The 22,359-nt window shown below is 43.3% G+C and overlaps 2 protein-coding genes and 1 long non-coding RNA gene across 6 annotated transcripts in view; 2 read left to right on the top strand and 1 right to left on the bottom strand.

Moving 5' to 3' along the window:
• The first annotated feature begins 3,018 nt into the window (after positions 1 to 3,018).
• Positions 3,019 to 5,081, top strand: LOC102496345 (uncharacterized). Its single transcript, XR_336320.1, has 3 exons — positions 3,019 to 3,094; positions 3,219 to 3,344; positions 4,977 to 5,081. It is a non-coding gene; the product is annotated as an uncharacterized LOC102496345 (long non-coding RNA).
• Positions 5,082 to 5,110: 29 nt separating this feature from the next.
• LOC102476693 (cancer/testis antigen 55-like) lies at positions 5,111 to 11,091 on the top strand. The gene is made up of 5 exons (XM_006160732.1): positions 5,111 to 5,161; positions 7,874 to 8,018; positions 8,078 to 8,218; positions 9,802 to 9,914; positions 10,865 to 11,091. The coding sequence occupies exons 1-5, from the start codon at positions 5,111 to 5,113 to the stop codon at positions 11,057 to 11,059; spliced, it is 645 nt and encodes a 214-aa protein (XP_006160794.1). The 3' UTR covers positions 11,060 to 11,091.
• Positions 11,092 to 18,753: 7,662 nt separating this feature from the next.
• Positions 18,754 to 22,359, bottom strand: part of ZNF75D (zinc finger protein 75D) — a 14,800-nt gene continuing 11,194 nt past the window's right edge. For all 4 annotated transcript variants that reach the window (XM_006160716.2, XM_006160717.2, XM_027776685.1 and 1 more), the window contains one exon: positions 18,754 to 19,677. In XM_006160716.2, the coding sequence (XP_006160778.1) occupies positions 18,974 to 19,677 (704 nt within the window). In that variant the 3' untranslated portion in view covers positions 18,754 to 18,973. The remainder of the gene's footprint in view (positions 19,678 to 22,359) is intronic.

Genomic DNA, 22,359 nt, shown 5'->3' with positions numbered 1-22,359 from the left:
ACTCCAATGTAACCCTCAAGCTCTCTTTCCTGAATGTGGGTTTCTGCAGGGCTCACCTCTCCTGCCATTAGTTAATGGGTATTCATCAGGTGGGCATGCATCCTCTCCAGGCCAATAGAAGGCAGTCGGCAGGGACACACACAGCTCCTCCCATCAGTGCCCTAAGCACAATCATCCTGGCCTCCAGAACTTGGCTGGGACCTGGGGCCATGTGTATCTTGAGGGGGTACCTCACAGGAGAGCCTTTGTACCCTCTCAGCACATAAAAAGCTTCAGTCCTCAAGCCACATACCCAAGACCACTCCAATGGTGCCCTCAGCATTAATGGGAGGAGCTGCATGTCCACACCTACTGGTCATAGGAAAGCCAGTGTGACAGTGCCAAACCAGAACTCTAATGTACCCACAAGGCTCTCTTCCCCAAACATGGGCTTCTGCAGGGCACTCCTCCTCCTGCCATTGGCCAATGGGGATACAACAGGTGGGCATGCATGCTTCCCAGGCCAATAGAAAGCAGTGGTATGATGACACAGATCTCTCATTAGAGCCATGGGTGCCATGATTCTGGCCTTGAGAACTTGGCTGATGCCTAGGGCACTGTGTCTTTAAAGGGTACTTCACAGGAGAGCCCCCACACTCACTCAGGACACATAAAACTCCGGACCCCAAGCCACATTCCCGAGGGTACCCCGATGGTGCCAGGAGCATTATCGGGAGGAATCTTGTGTGTCTACACTCACTGCCCTCTACTGGTTATAGGAAAGCCAGCATGACAGTGCCAGTCCAGAACTCCAACGTACCCATGATGCGTTCCTCCCCCAACACCAGCTTCTGTGGTGTCTGTCTTTCTGCCATCAGCCAATGGGAATTCAGCATGTGGGCATGCATACTCCACAGGCCAATAGAGGACAGTGGGCATGGAAACACAGTTCATCCCATCAGTGCTTTGGGCATGACGATCCTGGCCTAGAGCATTTGACTGAGGGCTGGGGCATGGGGCCTAGAGCCCTGTGTATCCTGAGGGTGTACCTCACAGGAGAGCCCCTGTTCCCTCTCAGTACACATTAAGCCACAGTTACCAAGCTACACTCCCAAGGCCACCCCCATGGTGCCCTCAGCATTGATAAGAGAAGCCACTGCCCCTTCCGGGCCATAGAAAAACTACCAACCCAGAACTTCAATATACCCATGATGCACTCCTCCCTGAACACGGGATTTTGAGGGCCTGTCCTCCTGCCATCAGCCAATGGGCCTACCCTCCTGCCATCAACCAATAGGGATTCAGCACGTGGACATGCATGCTCCCCAGGCCAATAGAAATCAGTGGGCAGAGGGATACACAGCTCCTCCCATCGTGACCTGGGAGTCATTATCCTGGCCTAGAGAACTTAGCTGAGACTTGGGTCCTGGGGTGCAGTGTGTCCTGAGGGGGTACCTCAATGGAGAACTCCTGTACCCACTCTACACATAAACCCCCAGACCTCAAGCCACATTCTCGAGGCCACTCTAACGATGCCCTCTGTATTGATTAGAAGAGCCCTGCATGTCCAAATACACTGCCCTCTACTGGCCACAGGAAAGCCTCCATGGCAATGCCAACCCAGAACTCCGGTGTACCCATAATGCTCCCTTCCCAGAACATGGGCATCTCCAGAGCCCGCCCTTCCTGCTATCAGCCAATGAGAATGAAGCAGGTGGTCAGTCATGCTCCACAAGCCAATAGAAGGCAGCAGCCATGGAGACACACATCTCCTCTCATCACTGTCCTGGGCACCATGATCCTGGTCTTAAGGACTTGGCTGGGGTCTGGGGCAATATGTGTCCTGAGGGGACATCATGTGTCCTGAGGGGGCACCTCACAGGAAAGCCCCTATTCCTTCTCAACATACATAAAGTTACAGTCCCCAAGCCACATTCCTGTGACCACCCAAATGGTGACCTCAGCATTGATGGGAGGAGCTGTGTGTGGCCATACACACTGCCCCCTACTGTCCATAGGAAAGCCAGCATGACAGTGCTAACCCAGAACTCCAATGTACCCATGATGCTCTCTTCTCCTAACACGGACTTCTGCAGCGCCCGTTGCTCCTGCCATCAGCCAATTAGGATGCAGCAGGTAGTCACCCATGCTCCCCAGGCCAATAGAATGCAGTGGGTGTGGAAAAACACAGCTCCTCCCATCAGTGCCCTGAGCGCCATTTTCCTGGCCTTGAAAACTTGACTGAGGCATGGGGCGTGGTTCTAGGGCCCCGTGTGTCCTGAGGTGGTACCTTACAGTAAAGCCCCTGTTCCCTTTCAGTACATATAAAGCCCCAGTCCCCAATCCACATTCCAGAGGCCACAGCCGTGGTGCTGTAAGCATTGATGAGAAGAGTTGTGTGTGCCCATACCTATTGCCCCTTCCTGGCCATAGGAATGCCAGTATGACAGTGCCAACCCAGAACTCCAATATACCCATGATGCTCTCTTCCCTAGACACAGGCTTCTGCAGAGTTTCCCCCTCTGGGGAATCAGCCAATGGGGTTGTGGCAGGCAGTCATGAGTGCTCCCCCAGGCCAATAGAGTGCAGTGGACATGGAGACACAGCTCCTCCCATTAGTGTCCTTGGAGCCATTATCCTGGCCTCAAGAATTTGACTGAGGCCTGGGTCCTGGTGCTCTGTGTGTCCTGAGGGGGTTCCTCACAGGAGAGTCCCTGTACCTTCTCAGCACACATAAAGGCCAAGATCCTAAGCCACATTCCCGAGGCTACCCACATGGCACCCTCTGAATCAATGGAAGGAGCCCTGTGTTGCCACACCCCCCGCCCCTACTGGCCATAGGAAAGCCAGCATGACAGTGCCAACCCAGAAATCTAGTGTTCCCATGATGCTCTCCTCCCTGTTAAACACGGGCTTCTGCAGGGCCCACCCCTCCTGCCATCAGCCAATGGGGACTCAACACGTGAACATACATGCTTCTCAGGCCAATAGAAGGCTGTGGGCGTGGTGACACCTAACCCCTCCCTTTAATGCCTCAGGCGCCATTATCTTGGCGTCGATAAATTGACTTCCGACCGGTGACTTTGAATGTCCTGAGGCAGTACCAGGACCTTCTGTGAGTTTCCCCGCCGTAAAGCCCACTAGTGCTTGGGTCCTACTTGAAGGAGGCCAGTCTCTCACAAGAACTCCAGTCTGAGTTGTCCTGACTAATCAGGCCTTGTGCTTTCTGTCTCATGCAGTACCAAGGCATCACAGTGGTGACAAGGGCACCATGCTCAGGTTTCTGCGGTGGGCTATGGACTTCTTTCAGTGGAGGGCGGATCCCGTCCAGGAGCAACACCCACAGCAGGGAGCGCTCTTGCAAGGTATCCCTTGGTATATTTGGTATATTTCCTAGTCCTTCTGGAAAGGAGCCTCCCCATAGGGAAGGAGGGTTCCGTGGGATTAGGTAGTCTCCACACGTGTCGCGGAAGCTCCATTTTCTGGGGTGGGGGAGGGGGTGTGCATGAGGAGTTTTCAGGCTTCGAGTGCCAGGGAGCTGGATCAGCATGGATTCAAGCCTTGAATTTTCCCATGGATACAAACTGGGAAGGTGATGGCAGCAGTGCCCTCTGCGGCTCTTTTACTCATGCATTTTCCCACGTGCTTTTTGCAACTCCTGCCTTTTTTTTTTTTTTTTGAGGGGTTTTTTCTATAGGGTGTGTGTGCTCGCAAAGACAGAGAGACAGAAAGCGAGAAATCACCCCCCAGAGGGGTTGGCCACACCGGGATCCCTTCTCCTCCATTCTCCTCTCGGGATCCTGGGCACGCACGCACACGTGCCCAGCGTGAGTTTTAAGCCACCGGGTCCAGGACACGAACCACGGTTGACTATGTGGGAGTCCAACGACATAGCCATTACGCTAGCTGCTGGTCCCTCTCCTGCCTTTTTAATCTTTACAGTAGGTGAGAAACTCCCTAATTTGAGGGCTAATATGGTCTTCTATCCCTAACAGGCAACTTCCTGAAGCCCAATATTCAAGTCATATATCTGGAGTACAGGAACCATTGTGCAGGCAGACTGCTTCTATCAGATCCTACATATTACTTACCAATAGTTCTAGTACAGAACTTGAAAACAATACTGAGAAAAATTTATTTGTGGCTTTAGCTAAACTTCTATCTTCAAATAGCCTCTGTGCTCTGTTTGCTGAGATGTTTCAGAATATATAGATGTTGCTATTCATTATTTTGGTGAAAATTATGATGCTAGAAAATAGTGAAAACATGAAGACTCTACATATGCATGTATGATAACAACTAACCTTTATACCAGAAGTCCCCAACCTTTTTGGTACTAGGGACAAGTTTTGTGGAAGACAATTTTTCCATGGACAGGAGTGTGAGGGTGTTGAGAGGGTGGGGATATTAGTTTCAGGATCACTCAAGGGCATTACATTTATTGTGTACTTCATTTCTATTATTATTACATTGTAATATGTAATGAAATAATTACAAAACTGACCATAATGTAGTATTTGCAGCTGCTCCCCAATGCCAGCATCCCTGCCTCAGCTCCACTTCAGATTATGAAGCCTTAGATTCTCATAAAGTGCTTGCAACCTAGATCCCTCACATGTGCAGTTCATAGTAGGATTTGTACTCCTATGAGAATCTAATACTGAGGCAGAACTCAGGTAGTAATGAGACCAATGCGGAGCAGCTGTAAATACAGATGAAGTGTCGCTGGCTTGCCTGCCACCCACCTCATATTGACCCCTGCCTCCTACTCAAATTTGGCAAGGCACACACAGTTCTAAATAATTAGCATGTTAGTTAATAGTCACAGCAACCGTACTGGACAGAAATTGTTATTGTCCTAATTCAACAGGTAAAAATAAGATCAAAGGAGTTCAGAAATGTTCCCAGGGTTCCAAATGTGGTCAGAGTAGGAATTCTTGGATGTGGTTGTTTGCATGTCAAATTACTAATGTGACTTTTATTTACCTATCTTATAGGTTTTACCAATTTGAAAACTAAACGAGGAGTGTTGACCAACATCTATAGTAATTATGGCTTAATTAATAAGTCAATCTACTTCACTTATGATGTTGTCACTAGTGATACCCCTTTGAAAGTTGGACAGAAAGTTATGGTAGTTCTGGAAGAAGAAGAAACAGCTTTTGAATTGAAAGCAATCAAAGTAAGATGTGTGTGTGAGCATTTTCTCTCAATCTAGTAGGATTTCACTCTTTCTTTTCTTGTGTTAATCTAGCCTCTCTAATGTTGCCTCTAAAATAGACGTAGAGTAACATTGGAAGTTCCACTTCCCTGAGTGTGCAGTTCCTTTTGTGTCAATATTTGTAGTGATTATTCATTTTTTTTAGTTAATTATTTAATTTTATTTATTATTATTATTTTTAAATTTGCTAGGGCATGTGCTCTCACCGGAGAGAGATAGACAGGAGGAAAGAGAGAAAGCGAGCCACCAGATCTGGGACTCAAATTGTGGTTGAGCATGCGGGAGTCAACCACCACACCACCTGCTGGCCCCGTGATTATTCATTTAAAGAGAGACAATTAAGGGCCAGCAGGTGGCGCAGTGGTTAAGGTGATAGACTCTCACATGGCTGGCTGTAGTTCAAGTCCTGGAACTGGCAGCTCTCTCTCTCTCTCTCTGGGCAAATTAAATAATAATAAATAAAATAAAATTTTAAATTTTTTAAAATATTTTTTTAAAAAGAGATGATTATAGATCTGTTCAGTAAGTATCTAAATAATAGGGCTAACAATGATATGTTCTGGACTCTATTCCTGTTATCTGATAAGAATACATTTTCTGGAGGATGCGTTCATAGTAGTGGAATTGATGTGTCAATAGTGTGTATTTTAAACATTTTTGATATACCTTCTGGAGCTATAACAGAATTCTTTCAAGAATACAGTTAGTGACTTCTTGTAGATTTACAGAGTCCTATAAATATCATCTCAATCAAAATATTTGCCATTTCAATGATGATAATGAAAATGTACTTTAGAGTTCCTATATTGAAGGATTCTCTCAGAAGCTGTGAGACTGCCTGTTTTCAAATGCTGGTGAGGATAAGAATCTCTTTGCAAATATGAGAAGTGAAAAGTATCTTAGAATAATATTTTCATTTCATTAAAAGTTAATGAGAATGCAGCAATTTTGTTAGGACTTGTCAGACATGAGCACAAGTACAAAGTAAAGATTATAAAGAGGAAGGAACTTCTTAGTCCAATATAGCTATCACAACATAGGGGTCAGACCCTGGGGCATACACCCATTTCCTAGCAGCAGCAGACATTGAGAGAAGTGACAAACCAACCACTGCATCTGAGGAAACAGATATCTTTTTTATTTGCTATAGGGTGTGTGAGCTTGCCATAGAGAGACATAGAGAGAGAGAAAGTGAGAAGTCACTCCCCGGGGGATGATCACACATCATTCCTTCCTCCTCCATTCCTTCAGTATTTGAGGTAAGCACACATACAGTCCCTGTATGTTTTTTCAAGCTGCCAGGTCTGAAAAACCACATAGCCAGCCATTTGGGATCCAGCTTCCTTAACTACCATGCCACCTGGCTGGCCCTGTGAATTTCTCTTAATAACAAAAAGATCTGACAAGTAAGTTGTTTGGAAAGAGTTCACATTGGTTAAAGGCCACAGAGTAAGGTCTATGGGAAATGGAAAGTAGGACAGGACTGGGTCAAAGTAGAGGATATTTGGGGCAGTTTACTGGCAGGAAGATAATGGTCTCTTCTTCTTGGTGTCAGGAAGGTGTGTGCCCAGCCTTTTAGAGGGCTGCTGCAAGTGTTGATCATGAGAAAAGTGTGTCTGTGAAGGTCAGCCATGTAGACAACAGGAAGTAGCCAATAAGTAGAGTGCCAGTAACCCACTTTTCCCCTTCTGTAATATCTTTTGTCTTTACCTGATATAATTACATCTTTTCTAGATAAACCTTTTCTCACAGTACTATTTGATTTTTTCTTTTTAAGAGAGATTTTTGCTATAGGATGTGTGTACCAGAGAGACATAGAGAGACAGAGAGACAGAAAGTGAGAAATCACCCCCCAGGAGGGATGGCCATTCCACAGTCCATTCTCCATTTTTCTCTCAGGATCTTGGGCATGCACACACCCATGCCTAGCATGAGTTTTAGGCCTTTGGGTCCAGGACTCAAATAGCGGTTGACTCTATGGAAATCCAGTGACGTAACAATTATGCCATCTGCTGGTCCCATATTTGACTGTTTTTTTTTTTTAAACCCTTCTACATTTAAGTTACTTTTCCAACTTTTCTCTTAGTTCTCCCTCTGTGCCTGGATCTTGAATATTATGGCTTTGTTCCCTATTCCCTCAACTTCTGTTTGGTTTTCCTCTCTGTCTCCCTGCTTCTGCCCCCACCCCTACTCCATTTTCCAGGTAAATCTTTCTCTCCTCTTACAACCCAGCTTAAATCTTACTTCTTTCAAGTAATGCCCCTATTTTCTCCCAATCTGAAATTTTGTCATTCTTGAGAATTCAAAGAAACTAATTTTTAACTTGTTTTATACTCTCTATCACAAGTTGCTTAGACTAGATATATTTCCTTTTTACCTTCCTAAAATTGTGTATTCCTAGAGTAGAAGCATGACATAGTCTTTATCTTTGAGTGCAACCCTATGAGTGCAGTAAACTTTAGTGAGGAATTCAGGTTTCTGATGCACTTTACAATACATGAAGCACTGGCATTTTTATTGTCATCTCATATCTATAATCTATTTGTCAGGTCAAATATATTCACTGTAGCTCAAGATTGTGAAAATATTTCCTGAACACCAATGACATAAGCTCACAAGTGTACATTTTTTAAATTTTAGTTTTGTGAAAGTGACTGTTTCCTTATCCAACAGGTGGATGTGCTCTGTGATGGTATGGAGGACTCTGGACTATCAGACTTTGGAACCAGAGTTATAACTGGCTGTGTTACCTCTGTAAGCAGAGATGCTGTCTACGTTGATGAGAAAACTTCTTTCTCCCTAGATAGTGTTTCTGAAGGTATGATTTACATTTTTAGGAAAATTAATATGTATTTTTGAGATTTTTTTTGGTACTAGAAGTACTCTGTGATGGTATGGAGGACTCTGGACTATCAGACTTTGGAACCAGAGTTATAACTGGCTGTGTTACCTCTGTAAGCAGAGATGCTGTCTACGTTGATGAGAAAACTTCTTTCTCCCTAGATAGTGTTTCTGAAGGTATGATTTACATTTTTAGGAAAATTAATATGTATTTTTGAGATTTTTTTTGGTACTAGAAGTATTTCTGCAGTGTACTTGGCTACATTCAAGGATTTTTCAGTATGTCAGGTGGGCCCTTGGAATTTTAAAGAAACTACAATATAGGGACTAAGAAGCAAGTTTATAAAAACTCCTGCTATCACATTTTAGGTGTTAGTGTAATTAGTAATATCTTTGTAAACTTTTTATTCAAAGAAGTATCAAAATTCTAATTGATGAAAATTCCTAAAAGTCGACAGGCTACTATTTTCAACATACTTCATATGCTTCAAAATAAAGTTTGGAGATCACCTTGTAGCTTTCCATGTGTGTGTGTGTGTGTGTGTGTATGTGTGTGTGTGTGTGTGTGTGTGTCTGTATAATTTTGAATTCATTTTGCAAACAGCAGAAGATAAGTTCTAAGAATTTTTTTAAAACTCCAATCTGTACTGTGTTTATGGTATTTGATCCTAATCAGCCTCTCCAGACAGCTTGGTATTTTTCTTTTCTTGGATATAAAATCAGGACTTGACCTGCATTTTATTTTAAGATGTTCACTGTGCATGCTTTGTCGAGAAGAGATTATGTGGGGCAAGGATGGGGTGAGGAAACAAGTGCGGAGTATGCTTTAAAATTCCTGACCAGCGATGATGGAGATTTGGTGAGGTTGTAAAAGAGGACAGTCTAAGGATTGATTTGATTCTGGATATATTTTGTAGTTAGACATGAACACATTGGCTGATTTCCTATAGCTTTGGTGCGAAAGAATATATATTCAAAGGTAACTTTAATGTTTGTGTTTTAAGCGGTGATAGGGAGAGTTGTCAATTTGAGATGTGGCAGACTGAGATTAGGAAAATTTGGTGAATGAGAAGACACTATCAATAACTTGGCTTTAGATATTTTACAGTTCTATAGGCATGTGGACAATTGATTCCAAGGTTGCTTAGAGCTGGAGGTATGTACGTTTAAAGTCCCTTCCTATTTACTATTTCTACAGCTTCCACAATTAGTAATCAATATTTATTTCATGGTTAGTATGTGCCAGGCATTATTCCACCAGTTGTTAACATATCAATTAACTATCATAGCAACTCTATGTTAAGAGTGCTATTATTGTGCTTCTCATTTTATAGATGAAGAAACAGAGGCACTGAGAGGTTAATCTCTTTGAATAAAGTTACAAATGGAGAAAGTGCAAGTTACATTTTAGGAACAAAGGTAGCCAGGTTCAAACGATATCTCTTTCTGTGGATTGACTATTAGCCCAAGGAGCCTGTGAATGTGAGCAAGTGTTGACTACATCCTGTATTGCTCCCGAAAAGATGGACTGTGTTGTACCCCCATTTGACTTTGGACCATCAGTAGAGGAGAACCACTGCCTTGAGAATAATAAACTTCCTTTATGACAGAAAGATCTACAAGGCATCTGCATAAAGTACAGAATGTGTGTTAGTGCTAATGGAAGCCATTCAGGGTATTACAACATCCAGGTTCCTTCTGCAATTTAGCAGGACCTAAGGTAACATAATTGCATTAATATTTCTTCATGACCATTTCAGCCTTTATGCCTTACAAGGGTGACTGGATAGAAGTTGAGTACTCCATCGTGCCAGGTGCAAAAAACATCAAGGTGCACTCAGCAAAGCCCTTGTTCTGCAGACATCTGGAGGAGGTAATTTGTTCCTATATTGCACTTGTCTTTGGTTGCTTCTAATACCTCCTTTGGTGATAATCTTCATGGCTAGGATATTAGGCTAGGAAATCTATTAATAGAAAATATACATTTGTCAAAGGGAGCCAATTTCCTCATTGAAAAGACAAGACTTCCAAAATGAAGTAACTAGAAAAAAATAGAGACTATATGCCATTAAGTTCAACATTAGAAAGCTTATCTGGTAGTAGAGTGTTATTAAGAATTTCTGAGAACAACAAGAAGAAAAACAATTAGTGTGCAAAACAATTAGTTTGTCCAGTGAATGGACTGTGATGTGAAACTTGAGCTTACTGGTAAAAACTGAGTATGATTTCAGTAGTGTTGCCTGAGAATGAATAGGAAATTAAGTAAAGTAAAGGTTAAGGCCATTGTGGGTAAGATTCAAAGTAGGGTTTCTTTTTCTTTTTAAAGGTATTCGCCATAGGGCGCATGTCCTCACTGGAGAAAGAGAGACAGAAAGACAGAAAGCAAGAAATCATCCCCAGGGGTGGTGGTGGGGTGGGGGGATGGCCACACTGTAACCCCTTCTCCTCTCAAGTTTTTACGCACACATGCACACACACCTGGCATGAGTTTCAAGCTGCTGAATCCAGAACTCAAACTATGGTCAGCCATGTAGGAATCCAGTGATGTAACCACTATGCCATCTGCTGGCCCCCAGAGTAGGGTTTCTTATTAACACCCTGGGCCCCTTCCCAAAGGTTCTGATTTGATTGGTTTGAGGTACAGTCAAGGTACAGGTATTTTTACTAGGCATGCCTAGTGTTGGTGTTGACAGCCTGCCAGCCAGTCTGGGACTCACTGATGGAGACACAGCGATCTGCAGGTTAGAGCCCAAGCAAGGAAGTACAGAACCTGATATAGGGCAGTGTGGTCATAATAATCATTTCCATCATTCTTCATTGCAGGTCTGCATCACCAGCCTACATGGAAGAAATGGGGTGGTAAATGGTATTATCTTCTTCACCTTGGATTCTCTGGAACTTCCAGATGGATACAAACCCCAGAAACATGATATTGTCAATGTTGATGCAGTGGAGAGTGTTCAGTCATGCTACATTTGGAGAGCAGTTTCTATGACCCCAGTGCAAAATTCATTATAAAAAGTATTTATTTTCTGTTTATGTTTTCTCCTGAGCAGTAAACTGCCTAATTCAGTTTAAAAACTAGCATAAACAATAGTTCAGATATAACTTATAGGTAAATCTAATTAAGTTACTAAAGAGTTCCATTAAGACCAAGAACCCACTTTGGGGAAGTGCCTTATCAATTAAAAAACATGTTAATGCTACCTAGTAAGTGTAGGAAAGGATTCTTAGAAATAACATTAATTAATTCCATGGCAAGATGTGGATTCTGTGTAGGTAGTGGCCTGGTATGGCCCTTAACTCACCATCCAATGTAAAACATTTCACTCAAGACGCAGTAGGTTCAGCACATTGATGCCATGACTTAAAGTCATGTTTTTGCCTTCAGTTTTGAGACTCTCATACACTGCCTGTTATAGTTTCATTTATTCCCACAGCATTTTTCATCTTGTCACCTAGTTTGTTTTATTTTTTGTTTACCTGTGTTTCTTGTTCCCCACAATAATATGCAAACTCCACAAGGTAAGGATGCTTTTCTTTTATTTTTTTAATGTATCACCAAACACTTAAAATAGTCCTGGGCGCAACTAGGGTCAGGATAAATGCTGTGAAGTTCAGTAAATGTTGTGACCAGAAGATATTCAGCTGTCATTAATTCATGACTTGTTTTCTATGAATAAAATGATTGAGCAATCTATTAAAGCCTCAGTTGAGTTTCTAAACACAAATATTTCCAGATGTGTTTCACCTGAGCCTCCTTGAGCCACTTCATTGGGGAAGGGCAGCCAACATGCAAACCTCACTCAGGGGCAAACACAGAGGCTCTTGAAGGAAGGGGAAACTGGTATTAAAATTCAAGTTACATTCCATGAAACTTCTTGCCATCCCTAATAAAGCATTTAATCAGGTACCTATAACCTAGGTGAGGGGCTATATTCAGACCTTTGGGCATCACTGGAAAGTGACTGTGGGATTTCTCCCTCCCCACCCCCAGCCTCCTGTATTCAGGCTCTGTTGCCGGTGATCGGCACTGACCCAGGTAGCACGGGAATACTTGGCTAGTAAATGATGAGACTCCTCCACGAGACCCGGTGAGAGCGGGAGGATAGCACGGTAGCAGAGCGGCAGGAGGCGGTGCGGGGAGGCCCAGGGCGCAGAGCACAGCAGTGTCGGGTCGTGGCCGCCAGAACATACACAGCGGCAGCCACGCAGCCACCTGAGCGGCGCCTTTTTTTCTCTGCGGGTCCCTCTAATCCTTCGCCTCTGCTCCTCTCATGCCCCATCAGGCCGCTGGCCGTGCCAGGCCGACAAAAAGAGCACAAGGGCGCCGATCGCCCTTCGGGGACTTGCATCGGGCTCTGAGGGCTGCAGGGCTCCTCTGCCCTGCTCTCCTGGCGCTAAGGGCGCTGAGCGTGGGCCCCGCCCCAGTAGGGCCCCCATGGCGCCAAGCAGAGCCGCCCCTCCAATACTACCCGGCATACCTGCCTACTCTGGCTCTGATCTACGTCCAAGAGTGGCGGAGGGGCCCCTGGGGCTGGGGGCGCAGGGGGCGAGGGTAGTTTCCGTGCCTGGAGCGCGCAACGCCCCGCCCCAGCCACTGTCTGGGTGGGGCGGCGTCATGAGCATCTCCAACAGCAGCAGTGGCCCATGTGGCTCTCAGGACTCCGTGCACAGCGGCCCCAAGGCTGGCAGCTGAATGGACCAGCCTGCTGGCAGAAACCCGGAGGAACAGGTCTGGTGATAAGCTCCTTACCAGCGGACTTCCCACTACACACGTGTATGTGGAGATTTTAAGTGCTCCGTATGCTCAGGGTACACATTGTACCCTCAGAGGACATGGATGTGCATTTTGTAATGTGTTTAACAAAGCCAAGAATAACCTGAGGATGGACCCAGTCAAGATGTTGGGGAATATGCTATGCATATGGTGGTCTCAACTGGGCTGGACTGAATTGTATATCATTATATCATGCTGGGTAGTCTCTTCACAATTAAAAAAAAAAAAATCCCAATCTGGGCCAGCTGGGTGGTATGGTGGTTAGAGCAGTTGAATCCCACATGGCCAACTACAAAGTTCCAGTCCCAAACTTGGCACCTTGAAAGACATGCCAGGCCCATGTGTGTGCGTGCCCAAAATTCCAAAAGGAGAATGAAGGAGAAAGGACTGCAGTGTGGCTATACCCCTTGGGGTTGCTTTCTCTCTTTCTCTCTCACTCTGTCTCTCTCTGGTGAGCACAGGTGCCCTATAGCAAATTTTTTTTTTAAAGATAAGGTTTTTAGAAACAATCTGAGGGGATTTTAAACAGTTTGTGGAATTACAGGATTAAAGTACAAGTTTATTTTGGTGCAAAAACATTTTAAATGCATACATAGTTTTTTCATAGGACACATTTTTCATGAATTTTTTGGCCCTCATTTCTTTCTTTTTTTACAGAGAGAGATTTTTGCTATAGGGCGTGTGCACTCACTGGAGAGACAAAGAGAGACACAGAGAAAGTGAGAAATCATCCGGGGGGGGGGGGATGATTATGCCACAATCCCTTCTCCTCCATTCTCCTGAGATTTTGCGCACACACATGCCCAGCGTGAGTTTCAAGTCACTGGGTCCAGGACTCGAACTGCAGTCAGCTATGTGGAAGTCCAGCAGCACAACTACTATACCACCCGCTGGCCTCAGCCCTTGTTTCTTTTATTGGTTGAATAATTATCCATCGACTAGATGGATAAGGAGGAACTGACACCCTCATACACTGCTAATGGGAATGTAAATTGGTACATTTTGAAAAATGGCTTGGCAGTTTATTAATAAAGTGAATATATATACACCCTAGGACCCAACCACTGCACTCCTGTGCTGCTGCCGTGCTGCTAATGGTCTTCTTTGTCACCTGAGTGGTGGTTATAAGAATGCTCACTTTGTAATGATTCACTGAGCTGTACACTAAATATCTGAACATTTTTCCTGTTCATATGTCATGCTTCCATAAAGGTTTCTTTTATAATGCATATGAAAAATAATTTCCTATGACCATGAGGCTCTGAGTGTTCATGTGTTTCTTCTGATTATATTATTACAATTATCAAACACTATTGATCAAAAATACTATAAATTTGAATAACTATAAATGAAAAGTAAAAATTTATTGAAGATCATACAAAGAATGATATAATTATTAGTTTTTTTTAAGGTTTTTGCCACAGGAATGTATGGAATATAATTCAGCTATAAACTCCTATGGGGGGGGTCATGTGCTTGTAAAAGAGTCAGAGAAAAAGTAAGAAATCACCCCCAAAATCACAGGGAGACAGTAAACTATGAGGCTATGCACCATGGGAAGACCAAGGCAGGCAAGAGTGGTGGAAGTAGTGGGTAGTGAAGGAGAGGAGGAAAAGGAAAATCTCCCTCAAGGTTTCCCTTAGACCAGTTTTAGGAAAAAGAACATATGGAACTAATGATTCAAAATTGGATTCCCATAAAACTCTCCATGCCCATTTCCCTCTGGAAAGTCTGCACATTCTCAAGCACAAACAACCCTTGTTTTGAAGAAAACTGACTCAGGCCTCTTCCAGAGTTAGTCCGCTGAATCTCCAGAGGTCTCTCTGGGCCTCAAGGGCCTGAGCTATTGCTGACTTGCAGGGATGGGGGAGCTGAAGGCCACAGAGGTAAGAACCCACCTAAACTGCTAGAAGGAGCCCCCAGTTTCTCAGAGGACTTTAGGCAGGCCTGGGAAACCATGTTGTCATTGTCAAGAGCAGCTCTGGGGCAAGAATTAGACACATTCAGAGAAAAGTGAATCTCTCTGGAGAGAAGTAGGCCCCTATACTTCCTTGCTATCTCATTTTAGGCTTTTCCATGACCCTTGCCAACGTTACTTCCCAGAGGGGACAGGGTGCCTGGCAGGCTCAGTTGTACAAGGCCAACAGGCAGGCAGGACAGTGGAGGAGACACACCAGGAAAGAGAAAAATCTGTTTACAGAGAGGTGATTTAGTCAGTTCAGCTCCAGAGGCAACCAAGGTCGCTGTAGTGTAGCCATCTTCAGAGTTGGTGACTGATGTGCCAGATGGCAGAGGTGCTGGTGTAAGAGCATCGCCTGAGCTCCCTACTCAGGGAGACCCATAGCCGATGCAGGCCTATTGTCCAGATTACAGTGAGGGGAGCAGGCATGCTGGCAGTCCAGAGATACAAAACAGTGAGCTTAAGGAGACAGACACTGGCACCATCGGAACTGACAGAAGTGGAGATTTTGTACCCACACTTATTAATTTTGCCATAGGGTGCATGCACTCACCAGAGAGACAGAAAGCAAGAAATCGCCCCTCAGGGGGGCAATCCCTTCTCCTCCATTCTCTTCTCAGGATTCTAGGCACACATGCACATGTGCTTGGTGTGAGTTTTAAGCTAACAGGTCCAAGACTTGAACCACAGTGGACTACGTGGAAGTCCAGCGACGTAACCATTATGCCATATGCTGGCTCCCACACTTAATTATTGATGCAGATTTGCCAACTAATGGGAAGCAGTGCAAATTAAGTTCATATTTAACTCTAAAGTTGTCAAGGCCCACATATTCAGGGAGTTTATATAAATAGCCAGTACCTGGCCTGCCTTTGATAGTTACTTAGCTTCTAGTGAAACTTCTGCCTCGAGCAGAAGGTACACGAAAGTAGTAATAGGACAGTAGCTATAGGACAGTGAGGTTGCTGGAGCTTCAGCACACATGAGACCTTGTTAGAAATGCCAATTTTCTGCCCCTACTCCAGACCAACTTAAGTAAAAACTCCGGGCGTGGTGTCCAGCCTTTTGAGTTTAAACAAAATTTGAGATTTAAATGCAATTCTAAGAGAAAAGGACAATTAATGTGGGTGAGTTTTGGGGATGTATATGGAAGAAATACAATGTGATGTTGAAGGAAAGATTTGGACATGTTGGGAGGCCATATTGGGGCTAAAAGCAAAGTTTAGCCAAAGACAGATTAACAGCCTCATTTGTCATCAGGCATGTGTGAGCTGGAAGAGAGGAGAGAGGTCAGCTGTCATCTGGGGCATGGTGAAGCAGGGCCTTGAAGCCAAAGTAGGGAGTGAGACTAGAAGCATGTAAGAACTAGGGAGCTGTTGAAGCTTTAAGAACACTGGAACACTTGTAACACTGGCATGAGGACCATGGAATTTGAGAAAAACTAATGACTGTAGCAAAGAAATGTGGAGGTGGAGTAATTTGAGGAGTCTGTCTCTCAGGTACATGCTACTTTGGTTCAGCTTTTCCTGTGACTCTTCTTCCTGAAAATGGCCAGAGAAGGAATGGTTTCTCCATCCGAGTCAGAGATGAGTGCTTTCTGAGCACATGATACCACCTGTTAATAGAACTCATTCTTAAACAGTCTAGGTGTGGAAACCCTATTAAGAGGATAGCCTGAGAGAATAGGCTTGAGCCTTTCCAAGAACAAAATACTCCCAGACCATCCTAAAAAGGGATTCCTGGCCTTACAGGAGATAGCCAAGATACCACTTGCACCAGTCCCCAACATGGAGATGCACCCACATATGTAGTTCTTTCACTCTTTCACATACTGTTCAATGGGGCATGAGGTAAAGAAGAAAAACCAGAATAATTCCCTTAATGAAACCTGGGGGCCCTTGAGGGAGGCTTGGGAATGGGCAGATAGATACATGGGTACTACCTGAAGAGTCACTCTTTTCTCTTTAAGGAAGAGCTAACAGATTCATTAGTTTGAGGATGCACCTAATAATGTTAATACTATCCACAAAAATTCCACCTCTATCCAGCACCTGCTCCATTTTCAGGTTTCTCAGGTTGAGATTTTCTACTGAATTTTGGTTGTTACTAAAGAGCAGTGTATCTAGCTGATGAGGATATTCTCTTACTGTTTTATGATGACTAGAAGGGAACATCTCTAGGAAAGAATGTCATTCCAGAAGGATACCTTTCTGGCCATCATTAACAGGCCTAAAAATCAGCTGGAAATGATGGAAGTTCTATTAAGGATGCTTGAAATTTGGACGAGTAAACAAAGTTTATGTTCTTTTTTAAGTAACAAACTGAAAAATGAAGAATGTTCCAAATGTTTATGGGACATCTACTGTGGCCATTGTCAGACATGCCAAGAGGAAGAAGGTAGTAGAGAAGTGTATGTCTCACTTAATACTCACAGTAGCCCTGAGAAGTAGGAATTATTATCCCCATTTTACAAATCTGAAAACGGGCTTAGGAAGGTCCCTTGGTGGAAAAACATCTGAAGGCATCTAGTCCAAGAAGTGAACATCAGTCATTTCTGATTGATTTGGTAACATAGAGATTTTGTTTAATGTTCTAATTTAATATGAGACATGTTATTGTCATTAGAAAGTAAAATTTTATGAAATACTGAATGAATATATAGAAGCCTTAGCCAACATTATTAAACCAGTATTTGGTAGGCATAAGATACAAATTGATGTCTTCTAACTTCCTTTGACATCACATTATTTTTTTCCTAAAAGATAATCATTTGGGGACCAGCAGATGGCATAATGGTTATGCTACTAGACTCCCACGTGGTCGACCATGGTTCAAGTTCCAGACCCAGCAGCTTCAAACTCACAGTGTGTGTGTGTGCCCACAATTCCGAGAGGAGAATGGAGGAGAAGGGATTGCACTGTGGCCATCCACCCTGGGGGGTGATTTCTCACTATCTCTCTGTCTCTGTCTCTCCAGCAAGCATATGCTCTCTATAGCAAAAATCACTCTGAGGAGAAAAAGAAAAAGAAGAAAAAGAAAAAGAAAAAGAAAATCACTTGGGCCAAAAAGGGAAAAGGGAGAAACCCACAACATGAGAAAAACTTTCCAGCTGATCTGGCTCTGACTAGGGCAATCACTCTAAGACACATGCCTTACTTTAGCCTCATACTTCTGCATGTTCCCCATGGTTATCAGTTGCATACCAAGGCTAAGAGGCCATGGGGCTCTCTCCTTGCTTTTCTCGATAAATCCATTTTGTGAATTTCCAGACCTTCCCACAGAGTGTACAGGTTTATAGGGTTGTGGCTGAACAGCCATTTGGGTCTCCTTTCGGGCCCTGGGGCAGTATAGCACCAATTTGAAAGCCTCCAGTCCATATAATGAAAGTTTAAAAAAGGCTGTTCACCAATGCCCTATGCTTTCTACAAAGATGTAGATACCTGGATGAGGGGATCAGACTCAAAGCATATAGAATCAAATGCTTCCTCCAGCATTTCAGTCTATATGCTTGTGTTGAGGATAATCAAAAGGAGAGATATAAATGTTGACAAGGTCAGTAGGAGTGTGTTGGCATTCAGGCCTCCCTTCTTGCTTGGAGTTCCTTGACAGAAGACATTGTGGCAGTGCATACTTAGGCGAGAGGCAACTACAATGAGGGTGCTTCTCACAGGGAAAATACTGCATCCTGACTTTCTGTTCCAGAGTAAAGTTCCCTAAACCCTGGGTTTGGTTGTCCATACAGACATAATGACAGCTGTTGAAAACTATCCCTAATTTAGTAATGCTTTCTGAATTCCCTTCAGAGGACCTAAATACTCCCATTTTCCACCTCTCCTAAGAAAAGAATGAAGAACGAGAGCAGTAATCATGTCTATCATATACTTGTTGAGCATCTGATACCTGAAGAATTTAGATCACTGAGAATGAGGATTGAGTAACTAGATAGACAGACAGATACAGGTATCTGATAGCTATATTTTCATCTTTTTATTTATAAAGTAGTCACGTATCAGTCTTGTAACAGGAACTGAAGATAAAATACCAATTAACAAAGACGGCTTAGATTCCTTTCTGTGACTCATGATATGTACCCATCCGAAATTTTCTATTGGTGACAGATTCCTATCTTTGGGTGCCTCATAATTTTGTACTCTTTCTTAGTTTCTAGGGTCAATTTTCATAGTAAGTCTCCTCAGACTGGAGACACTGGACATGCTTCCCTGTGGAGTTTCTGGTGTCTAAGAAGGCTTGACCGCCTACTAAAATTTCTCCTGCATATGCTACAAGTAAAAGGCTGCTCACCTGTGTGGGTTCTCTGGTGTTTAATAAGGTGGGAGTTCTGGATGAATCTTTTCCCACACTCCTGACATTTAAAGGGCTTCTCTCCTGTGTGAATTCTTTGGTGTGTATGTAGATTTGTGTTATGACTGAAGCTTTTCCCACACCATGAGCATCTATATGGTTTTATTCCTTGGTGTGTCATGAAATGCTTATTAAGATCTGAACTCCACCTAAACCTCCTATCACACTGTTGACATTTATACGGTTTCTCTTCTGTGTGAATTCTCTGGTGCTTAATAAGGTCAGAGCTAACTCTGAAGCTTTTCTCACACTCCTGACATTTAAAAGGTTTTTCTCCTGTGTGGCCTTTCCTGTGAGGATCTGTGAATTTCAGAAGTTCTTGTTTGCAAGATGAAGGCTTCTTTCTTTTCTTCCTTGGAAAAGCCTGATGCTGTTTCTGTATGTTGTATGAATCATCATGATTTTCCTTGCCTGTTGTTTTCTTGACAACTTTCATTCTGGTCTTTTTTGATACTTTGCATCCCGGTGCTTGTATTTTTGATGCAGAAACAGAAATAGGCTGATCATTTCTAGTGTCATTTTTGAGCTTTAATCCTGTTAGAACAAACAGAAGAATCAGCTATTTGTGTCCTAAAGCAAGAAAACTACAAGAACAAAGAGAAAAGTCAATGATTACTGCTTTTAAAAAACACGGGAACAAGGCAACCAGTGGTGTGATGGTTAAGGCGGCTGGATTTCATGTAGCCATTTGAGTGGTTCAAGTCCTGGACCTGGTGGATTGAGAAACATGCCAGGCACATGTGCATGCATGTCCAAAATTCCAAGAGGAAAATGGAGGGAAAGGGATTGTGGCATGGCCACTGTCCCAAGGGGTGATTTCTCACTTTCTCTCTCTGTCTGTTGACTACAAATGTGTTATAGCCAAAAAAAAAAAAAAAAGAAAAGAAAGAAAGAAAAGAAGAAAAACTAGTATAGTCCAGACAAAATGGCATAGACCCACTTCTCATAGGTCCTCCCTGCTAAGCACAAGAATAAAACCATTTAATAATGTAAGAGATGACCAAAAGAAAATTCTAAAAAGTGTTAAGATGGCAAACTAGTCTAGGATCTGAGGACTGAATAAATAACATGGCACTCAACAGAACAAAAAAACTCAGATCCAAGGTTTTCTTTCCAACCCTCAATTTAACAACAGAAGGATGCCTAGGTAGGCCCATTCTTCCTCCCACCTGAATGGAAAATCCTCTAATAATATAAGGTAAACCTGACATAACTAGAAAAGGAGATCAGCTTGTAGTTCTGTCAATAGTAAGTAGCCAAATGAGGTACTTGCCTTCCATACTAGGCTGGAGACTCTCTTCTACCCTGGCTAAGAGATACTAAGGTGTACAAGCAGAAATGGCAACATAAACCCAGACACATCAAGGGGAATGTTTGTGGATGAGAAGTCTCTTTTTTTTGGAAGGGAGAAGTTTTTTGCTACAGGGTGCGTGCACTCGCCAGAAAGACAGAGAGAGAGAGAGAGAAAGAAATCACCCCCCAGGGGTGATGGCCACACCACAATCCCTTCTCCTTCATTCTCCTCTCGGGATCTTGCACATGCGCCCAGCGTGAGTTTAAGCCATGGGGTTTGGGACTCGAACTGTGGTCAGCTACATGGGAGCCCAGCGACATAGGCATTATGCCAACTGCTGGTCCCAAGAAGCCTCTTTAATACTATAAATATGAGGGACCAGCAGATACCATAAAGGTTATGTCACTGGAATCCCACGTAGGCAAATACTGTTAGAGCCCCAGATCTGGCGGCTCAAAACTCACACTGGGCACATGTGCGTGCATGCCCAAAATCCCCAGAGAAGAGTGGAAGAGAAGGAATTGTGATGTGGCCATCCCCCCTGAGGAGTGATTTCTCGCTTTCTATTTCTCTCTGTCTCTCCAGTAAGCGCACGTGTGCTATAGCAAAAATTCTCTCTAAAAAAGGAAAAGAAAGAAAAAAGATAATATCCTCCAACCAGTAGATGTCGAAAAATTATTTGTCAAAATCCCATACTCATTCACGATAAGCACACTCATAAAGTTAGAAATCATATTAACTTGGTAAGAATATCAATGAAAAACTCAGTGCTAACATCATAAGTAATGGTAAAAGACTGAATGCTTTCACACTAAAATTGGAACAAGGCAAGAGGTCTGCTCTTACTACTCTTATTCAACATAGTACTAAGTTGGATCTAATGAAAGAACAAGAAATAAAAGCACTATGGCTGATATGATTACCTATGTAGAAAATCCTAAGGAATGTACAAAAAAAATTCTTAGAGTAAGTGAGTTCAGTACGATCACAGGATTCGAGATCCCAACACATTAATGACAGTCCTATATAAAACCAATGAACTGGTCAGCTGGTGGTATGCTGGTTAAGGCAACTAGATCCCACATGGCCAACTATGTGATTCAAGTCCCAGATCTAGCAGTTTGAAAAACACACTGGATGTGTAAGTATGTGTGCCCAAAATTTTGAGAGGAGAATGGAGAAGTGGTTGTGATGTGGCTGTCCCCCCTGGAGAAGGTTCTTTGTCATTCATCTGCCCTTCTCTCTTTTTCTCTCTGTCTCTCTGGGGAATACATATGCCTTGTAGCGAATATTTTTTCTAACATGTAGAAACCAAAATGAAAAGTAATACCATTTACAAGTACTCCAATGAAAATGAAACACGTGGGCATATATTTAACAAAACATGTAAGGATATCTGTACACATAAAATCACAAAATGTTGAGAGAAATCAAAGACCTAAATAAGTGAGAGACATACTGCATCCATTTATTGAAAGAACGAACACAGTAAAGATGCCAGTCCTTCTCATGCTAATGTATAGGTTTAGTGCAATTTCTGGCAAAATCCAACAAAGTTAATTATAGATGTAGATAAGTTTATCTAAAACTTACATGGAATAGTAGAGGCCCTAAATTAGCTAAAGAGCCTCAACGAGGAATAATGAAATGGGAAGAATCATTCTAGCTGATAGAAGTTAACGCTTATCACATACTCACAGTAGTCAAGACAGCACAATATTTTTTTTTGAGAGGTATTTTTGTTTTGTTTTGTTTTTTGCTATAGGGCATGTGTGCTTGCCAGAAAGACAGAGAGAGACAGAGAGATGGAGAACGAGAAATCACCCTCCCAGCAGGGATGGCCACACTGCAATCCCTTCTCTTCCATTCTCCTCTCGGGATCTTAGGCACACACACACACACACACACACACACACACACCC

This window comes from Tupaia chinensis, unplaced genomic scaffold (assembly GCF_000334495.1).
Source record: "Tupaia chinensis unplaced genomic scaffold, TupChi_1.0 Scaffold000706_1, whole genome shotgun sequence".
In the NCBI taxonomy this organism is placed as follows: domain Eukaryota; kingdom Metazoa; phylum Chordata; class Mammalia; order Scandentia; family Tupaiidae; genus Tupaia; species Tupaia belangeri.
Note: the sequence above shows the minus strand (reverse complement) of the source record. Positions and strands in the feature narration are given on the sequence as shown.